General features: G+C 44.7%; 1 protein-coding gene across 1 annotated transcript; it reads right to left on the reverse strand.

The window, feature by feature from the left end:
• Positions 1 to 1,571: 1,571 nt before the first annotated feature.
• LOC128088432 (uncharacterized) lies at positions 1,572 to 2,503 on the reverse strand. The gene has a single exon (XM_052698969.1). The coding sequence runs from the start codon at positions 2,430 to 2,432 to the stop codon at positions 1,572 to 1,574; it is 861 nt and encodes a 286-aa protein (XP_052554929.1). The 5' UTR covers positions 2,433 to 2,503.
• Positions 2,504 to 8,997: the final 6,494 nt, after the last annotated feature.

Genomic DNA, 8,997 nt, shown 5'->3' on the forward strand with positions numbered 1-8,997 from the left:
TTCCCCCTAAAATCTGGAGTTTTTCCCCTTAAATATGGCTTTTTCTGCTAGATGTCCCTGTTTTCCCCTTAAATCTGGGGGTTTTTCCCCTTAAATATGGCTTTTTCTGCTAGATGTCCCTGTTTTCCCCTTAAATCTAAGGTTTTTCCCCTTAAACATGTTTTTCTCTCCCAGAAATCCCTGTTTTTCCCCTTAAATGTGGCTTTTTCTCCCAGAAATCCCTGTTTTTCCCTTACATTTGGTGAGTACTTAAATGTGCATCCTCACACGGCATCAAACCAGGCCAGTTATACACACCGAGGAGTGAATTAACAGCCAAAGAGCTGAAGCTGTTTGAAGCCAAGAAGTTCACACTAGGAAAGGTCCCTCTAAAACCACCACCTGCACACCTTTTATATGATAAGGATTTACATTAATTCTGAAGTTATATGTCTTAGTTGTTCTGTGACTCTTCCAATAAACAACTGTTGTGATGGAGCAGCTTTTCTGTGACTTAAATTCTCATTTAATCTCTTTAGTCTTCAATGATAATCAGAATAATCAATGATTATACAGGTGTTATAATTAAGAAATATGCAAGAGAGTTTTACTAAACACGTTATGACACCAAAAAGAACAGATAAAAGGCTTACCCTTGTGCTGGGCTCACTGGAAAGCTCCAGTAGGAGGTATCTCCAAAAGAGATCCTTCCCCACTGGCAGTCAGCTCTTCAATGGGGTCTAGGAGAGGTGCAGCCAGGCTCCATCCCTTCCAGCAGCACAGCAAATTGCCTTCACTTGTGCTCCCAGGGCTGATCAGCGCTCGCCTCAGGTGATCAATCAGAGGTTCAGGCTGTGATTCAGCAGTTCCCATACAGTCTTCACAGTAAGATACCTTGTGGTATCAGCATTTCCACTACAACGGTCTAGGCTCATAGGTCCTTGAGCACTGGCCAAGCAGGTGGCTTCTACCAAATGCTTCTCCCACTGCTTTAATGTTCCTCCCCCCATTGCCTTCAACATACTTTTCAACAACCCACTGTACCTTTTTTTTTAACCAGCAGCTGGTGCATGCAAGGGAATATGAGATAAGTCCACTTGATGCCAAGATCTTTGGCCCAAGTATTTGCAAGGGAATTTTCAAAATGTGTCCCCTCCATCTGCCTCAATTCTTTCACTGTAGAGAGGACCTAAAATATGCAATTCAGCAACTGCTTTGTGTGCACATATCTATCTATCTATCTATCTATCTATCTATCTATCTGCTACATTCCATTTAATCTTACCCATCAATCTTGCTAAGCACACACATAGAAAGCAGGGTTGTTCAGCTGTGCCCTTCCCCAGGTCAGTCTGCTCTCCTCAGACCCCCAGGGCTGTCCAAGAAGCATCTTTCATCAGCCCTTCCTAGAATGTGCTGCCTGCTTTTGTAGCACAGATGCAGTAGGTCATGGTGAACTCCTGACTTCCTCATGCTTGGGACAACTCCATGGGCCTCCTCAGCCACCTGCACCAGCCCTGCATGTTGTTTGTCTCCACAAACAGCACCCCTACCACCGCATGTTCTTTCCAGAGCTGTTTCCCCTTCTCTGACTAAGAGAGTGAATCTGCTCTGGATCTTCTCCAGGTCTCTGTCACTGCAGCATGCGCTACAGACCTCACGTCAGGACATGTTCTGCAAACTCCTACTGCCACTTTCCTTGTGACAGATCCATCATTTTGCATCCAGTCCTTCAGTGCTGCCATTCCAGCACTGAAAAAGTGAACATTAGGGGCAGGACGGCTGCTGGTAGGGAGAGGAAACGACGGACTCATCCTGGAATTCCTTCCTCTGCTGAAGCCTGTGGGGACGCCCTGAAGGCTGAGAGATGGGTGCAGGAAGGCAGCTGTGCTTCTCGGCACTTGTATCAAAGTGTGCAGCTCAGGTTGCAGCCAGCTTTCTGTAAGGGCTGCCCACAGGCTGCTCCCGCTGTGAGTCTCCCAGTAGGCACAGTAGTAGGTACCTTCATCTCCATCCTGTATGTTCTTAACTGAGAGAGTGCACATTTTATTCTCATTTTTATAAGACGAATATTTGTTCCTATAGGATTCTGATTCATAGGAAACTTGTGATTTTGCTGTCAGAAAAAGGAGCCGTTCAGGAGCTCTGGCAGGCAGTTGTCGGTACCAGTGGATGTAGGCATTCTGAAAGTCATCTATGCCCTCAGCTTGGCACTCAATATTCACAGTTGTGGATCTCTCTCTGGTAACAGATGGTGGACTCTGTTGCAGCAGCACTTGTGCATGTCCGTGTATCAGAAGGAGAGAAAAGGCAGCAAGCACTGCCAGCCTGCTGCCCGCAGGTGTACGCAGGACAGCCTGCTGCTGCTGCAAGTGGAGCCGCCATGGGGAGGGGAATGGATGCAACCAGGCTTCAGCCAGGGCCAGAAGTGGCAGCAGCAGCAGCAGCAGCATTCTTCTCGTGGTGCCTGCGTGCTGTGCCCCGCAGAAAGCCCCCAGCTCTGTGGCAGGGACAGGGGCTGTGCCTGAGGGCAGGATGTGACTCACTGGCGGCCGCCCAGAGAGGGGCCCTGCGCAGCCAGCAGGTGATGCTGGGAGAAAGCAGCACCAACAGAGGCACCTTCTAGGCTGGGCCAAACGGTACGAGAAACGCAACCGTTTTAGAGCCCACATAGGATGTGCTAGAATAAAGATGCAGACAATTCCCCAGGCTTGAATGCCCATCATTCAGGATTTTGTGTCCTGAGGTGAAACTTGAAAATCATTTGAGATGCAAACTCAGTGACTTAATTCTTCATGCCCTTCTGTCTCCTAGCCACTTCCCATACCACTTCTTCCTTCCTTGCTCTCTTTCTCTTGGACAACTCTAGTTCCCAATCAAGCATTTCCTAAACATTTTTCGTTTCGTAACACCATCACTAATTCCATATAAAAGGCAATGACCCTAAGTCTGGCAGTCAGTGTGGGCAGCCCCCTGACCACATCTCGCAAGATTGGCTGAACTGGAGAATACATGTGGTCATAACTATAATTCTTTGTATACATATAGTCATAACTATAACTCTTTTCTCTATCTTAGTAAACAATTTTATCTTAAGCCATGAGTTCTAGTTTGTGGTTGCTTTTATTTTTCCAATTATCTCCCTTATCCCACTGGGAAAGGGTGGTGCTTAGCCACAGGCTGTGTTAAACCATTATGCTGTGTTTGGAAAGTGATGGGGGAGAGAAGTGATGAGGAGGCGGCAGCTAGAGACATGCCCCTGTGCTCGGACATCAGTGCCCTGCTGGGTGTGGAAGCCTGATGTGCCTCTGCTGCTGCTGCTCCTCAGGAGACAGAAGCAGTGCTCCCAGCAATAAGTGCCCTGGGACTGAAAGAGCAAGAGGAGGCAGGCTCCCGAGGCCTCTGATAGAAACATGAGATTTACCAGCTGCTGGTGCTTCAGGCCTCTTTGAAAGTTTCAGGTTTTGACAGTGAGAGAAAGGGGACACACAGGCACACACAAGTGCTGAGAGGGGCACGTGACATGCCATGTCATCATGGCAAGAAACCTAAGGAGTACATGAAACCTACCTAAGCACATCCCTACACCCACCTTTACCTCCTTTTCTGTCCTTTTGAGGACACTCACAAGGACTGACTTGTTGGCTGCAGGCACTCAGCATGAAAAGACTGCTAACGCTCATTTAGTTCTGGTGTTTTAGCTGAAAGTCAAACACCACAGCACTGCGAATGCAGGGGAACAGAACTTATCCCAGTGAGGCCAGAGCTAAGCACAGGTAAATGAATGGAGAGAGATGGAGGCAGAGGATCATAGAATCATAGAAACGTTGAAAGGGACCTCGAGGATCATCAAGCTCCAGCCCCCCTGTCACAGGCAGGGCCAGCAGCCTCCATATCTCATACTAGACCAGGTTGCAAACAGGAGCAGATATGTAAGAAAATTGTGAGCGATGTTGGCTTAATAGGATCAAAGTAGTGCCAAGGATGTAGAGCATGAGACCACTTAAAGGTTTTAAAATCTTCTCATTTTTAGTAATTTGGCTGTTTATTTAAACAAGATGAACTGGGAAGTTGTTTTAAACAGAGGTAGCATAGAAAATTTCTTTCTTAACGTTGTCTTTTTGAATTAGCCAAATATCTCATAACATAGTACAGATCTTCCATGAGCACCTGCTCCAGTTTGAGCTATATTGTAAGTTTTAACATGTGTGAAACACAAAGATGAGTTAGAGCAAGAGTTAGAGAACAGCTCGGTAATGAGCTGCTCCATCTTCCTTTGCCAGCATGCTGAAGTAGCCAGTTGCTCTGTACATAAGACTCATTTCATTTGCCCTGTGTCTGCAGCTGTGAGCCAACTTTAGATAATGAGAGGTCATTGCAAAAAAAATCCTATCTGAAGACTGAATCAGATGGTATCTCCAATCGCTAAACACAAATTCTAGTGTCTGCCACCCCCTGCTGGAGTAAAGGAGTAAACTTTTTGAGCAGCTGTGCAATGAGTGCTGGCAGATGCTGAGAATTCCCATAGCATGCTGACGTTTTCAAGCAGAACAACAGTGCACCAATCCCTTTTATTTTGAAGAGCACTTTTCTAAATGGACAGGAGTATGATGCTCATTGCTGCACCAGGAGATACTCAAAGACTCAGGATTTTTATAGCTTCTCCAGTAAAACGTTTATCATACGTAGACTTTATTTTAAGTGTTCTGAACCCCTGTGAATGACTACAGGCAGTTTCTACTTTGTTATTTCTCTACAGGACCTGTGGGGTCACAGCATTTTGTCAGGTCTGGGGTCTGTCAGGTTTTGGCCACTGAGAGAATTTAGTATCACCTTCACATTCAGCAATGTGATCTTGACACACAGGTTATTCAAGATTACATGGTTATGATGGTTTCTTGTTTTGCTTTTCTTTCTTTTTTTTTTCATTCACTGATACACAGCAAACTGAATGCCAGAGCAGCACCAGAAGGGAGAGGCTCCAGTTTGTTTTCTGCTCTAAAGCCGTGCTCAGGATACATCTGGGACTTCTGTGCTTGTTGTTAGCTACAGAGAGGCAGTGCTTTGTTCCACAAGAGCCACCCAGCTTCACGTTGGGCCTATTTTTCTGACAGCTCATGGAGAACTTTTGAACCCTGTGCTATTAGGACCAGCAGTGCCCAGCAGTGTAGATGCGTGCCTTGCTTGAGCACATGGCAGATGCTGGCCTGGCACAATGGTACTTCAGCACACACACACCAGGATGGAGGAGCTTGATGCTCTCTGGCACATGTGAGTCTGACTCCTGCAGGCCGTATTTCCTATGGCTGCATGCTGCTTTGCTCTGCTCTGTACTCATTGCCTGCAGCTGGGCAGAAGTCCTGTCTGTGTGTGGAGTTGTACTTCCATTATTTTCTAAGCATTTTCTCTCAGCAAAATTTCTGTTAACTGCTACTAAGCACACTGTGCTATGAAGCACAATTGACTTTTGATTGATTTCAGCTTTGCTAGAATAATGCTAATTATGAAGTCTTCCTGTCAATTTACAGGAGGAAGTGTTTGGAAAGTGCTGTGGTTTTCCCCATGTGATGCTGATGGGTCAAAGACATCCATACAAGAGTAACACAGGTCTGTTTGAAATGTTGCTGGAGGCAGCTACATGCAAAGACAGCATCGGAGCTAAAATCAGTGGGTGCAGATCTGAGAGAGGAATGCTTGAAAAGTGGCTATCTTCTCAAGTATCTATGCATTTGGGGAGATGCTCAGTTTTAAATCACCCCCCACTTTGTATTCTCTGATTCTAGGTGTGGACTGAGATCACATTACCTCAAATTCCTCCCCCTGAATGACAACGAAGCTTTACTCTCAAAAAGCAGCTGGCTTCAGCCCCACGGGCTGCCTGCAGTCTCTGATCTGCAGCAAACATTCTGCTGCCAGAGAGCACATCAGAGCCAGCTCTGCTCATTACAGCAGATAGAAAAACATCTCCATGCTCTTTTGCACTGCTTTCAGAAATGTGACCTTAGTTAACTAGGCCAACTACTTTTTGTAGACAGGAATTGGCTTATCAAATGGTGAGTCATCACCTGTGACGTATTGTTTCAAATAAAGAAGATCTTTTAAATCTGTTTTGCAAACTGACAATAAAATCCTATTTGAGCTTTTGTACACTGGAATGGCTGCTTGTGCTCTGCCTGCCCAGTCCTGCAAACTGCACCTACACCCACCACCTCATCCACTTACCCATCATAGCAACATTGTTCAATGTCTTTTTTCCTCGAGTCAGAAAGATACTTACACACGTTCATTAAGCAAGAGCGTAATGAGACTATGATTTACTTAGTGCTTTCCTGGTGCTAGGGCATCAGTAACCAGAGCAGCGTGCAAACAAGTCCCATGCAGTTTGAGCAGGATGGTACCCACAGCACGCTTTCTCTTCTGGAGGCAGGGGCAGATGCATCCAGGTGTGAGGTAGGGAAAGGGTGGAACAAGGAGCAGGGGGGAAGGAGAGGAGGGGGAGAATGAGGAATTGGACAAAAGTGCCATTCATCTTGCACACTTTCCATTATTCGTGAAAGGTTGCAAACTGGAGAGACAAGCTGCAAATACACAATTGATCAGTTCACTCCCATGAGACGCTCCTCCATCTTCAGTTACTCTGTCTTACTTCCAAGGCCCAGCGTCCATAGCCCACAGGATCAGGACATCGGGGCCCTAAATATTCTGAGTGTTCATTCAGTGTACCAATAGAAATGATAGCTGCTGTGGGTTAGCAGTGTGTGCTGTCCTAGGCATAAATAGGTCTCTAGAGAAATCAATGCACAACGGGCTATTGCTTTACAATCACCTGGAAAGCATAAAATTTGGTAATTCACCAAGTGCAATACAGTGCGTTAAACTGAGAAATGCAAGAGTGGGAAATAGTTCTGGGCTAATAGGGCTCTGGGGAGGAGGGCATCACTTGAATGTAACAGCAACAAACAAACAAACAAACAAAAGAATAAAATAGAAAAATGTGCCTTGCTTTCCCATGAATAAGCTTATATAAATGACTAAGAAATACATTTATTTTATGCTGTGCATCTCAGGAGCTGCAGAAATAAATGTGTCTGAGAGAGAAGTCTGATTGTCTTATGAAACACGAGTAAGAAGAAATCAAATATGAGAAACAGCTCTAAATTCCAAATGATAAATCTTTCTATTTATCAGCTCCATATTTCAGAGTGAAAATTAGGACAAATAATATTTTGGCTAGTCTATCAATGTCCTTCCTTTTGCATCTATCATCTTGTTATACAAATTTTTGCAGGGACTTTTAAGGATAACATTAATAATTCTCCTCATCCTTCCCACAAGAAGCCTATTTGCTTTGTGGATCCAAGGTGTGGATGTGAGATGTAAGATGTACTTCATGCCAGCACGGTGTCATGTCCACGGTGACCCGCAGCACACCGATCACACATGCATCATGTGCAATAGCATGGCTGCAGGGACATCATCTGTACATCTTTGTACCTTCAGCAAATAATGGCAGTGCTTGCAGCGAGAGGCAGACATAAGATGGCTCTTGAAATTGTATTTTTCTTTATACTGAAGACATTTTTAGAAACACAGAATAGGAGTAAGAAGTATTGCTGAAGAGCATATCAGAGGGAAGCATGAAAATTATTTGCTGTAGATTAGGCACCTTTCCCTTCTATGTACAATCTCATGCATACCTCAAACCCCCTATCAGTGCATTTGGCACATACACCTATACCAAGGTTTTAGGAGTATCAAGGTCAAGAGTGTTAAATTCGACTTGGGTACTTCTAGCAAGAAGAGGGCACAAAGATAACAGCACACAGATATCACTGGATAAAGAGATTCCTTGGGGATCTCACACCATTCTCTGCTTCTTTAGCAATATGGCTGTAATGACAGACCTGCTTGATCGAGAAGTGACTGTGCAGATTGCACAGGGAAATGGAGGCTCCTTGTGGGTCATCTGCAGTGATCTGTAGAACAGCTATTGCTGAAAAGCAAATGTTGAGATCTAGGTAAGCAGGAAACTGTGGCCTGGAGGTTATCAGAGTTGCACCATACATGAGGTTTAACAGGTCATTATGACAACAGGGTGCACCGGAGTCTGCAATTTACTGTAATGTCAGAAACAAATGAAAAGTTGTTCCCCTGGAGAAATTCTTGGTCCTGAATCACTATCGATTTCCAAGCCTGTTAAAGGTTTGAAAAGAAAACCAAAGAGCTCTCCACATCACCCTGAGACTCCAGTTGCTCACTGTAACATTTTAAAGCCAAAATCCCAGCTACCGCAGTCGAGCCACTCCACTTCTCCACCATCAAAATTCCTCTTGAAAACTCCTGGATTCAGTAAATACCAAGAAAGCAACTTCCCTCCTCTTTCAGAGGAACAATGAAATTCTGTTTCTTCAACTGAAGTCTGACAAATTAGACTAGAAAGAACTACGCACAAAAAAAAAAGCTCACAACCAAAATATCACAAAAAATAACTGAACTGCCAGGAAAATGTGGGTGTTCCTAAATGGTTGTAGCTTCCATGCATCAGCAAACAGAGCAGAGCAGACCGATGGAGAATTTTCTTTTCACACAAGATGAATGGACGAGCAAGAAACAAATAAGAGGTCGCAGTCTGAGTGACAGCTGGGCACAGACAAGTTCCCTTGTTGCTGCTGGTGGCCAGAGCCCATTTCCAGGAGGAGCAGCCAGGAGATGTGCTGAGCTGGGAATCAGACCTGTTGGAATCTCGAGGTTGAAAGCAAGAGTTTAGATGGTGCACCAGTTGTGTGCTGTATTTCTTTGGGAAAAGAGGCATTAAATTAAAATTAGATTTCCTAATAGAACACATGAACCATGTGAAATTCATTGTGACAAAACTTCAAAAGCATCACAGATGAAACATCTTTGGATCAAAGGTTTATTTGTAATGACACAGCACTGGAAAACGTAAGTTACAGATGACTTTTTGATACAGGATACATTATATATCTTAATTTAAAAGGATTTGTGAAGGTACGCTGC

This window comes from Tympanuchus pallidicinctus, unplaced genomic scaffold (genome assembly GCF_026119805.1).
Source record: "Tympanuchus pallidicinctus isolate F22 unplaced genomic scaffold, pur_lepc_1.0 scaffold34, whole genome shotgun sequence".
NCBI lineage: Eukaryota > Metazoa > Chordata > Aves > Galliformes > Phasianidae > Tympanuchus > Tympanuchus pallidicinctus.

Excerpts from the sequence above, each read along its gene's own strand:
- LOC128088432 (XM_052698969.1), bottom strand. The coding sequence starts at position 2,432 with ATGCTGCTGCTGCTGCTGCTGCCACTTCTGGCCCTGGCTGAAGCCTGG.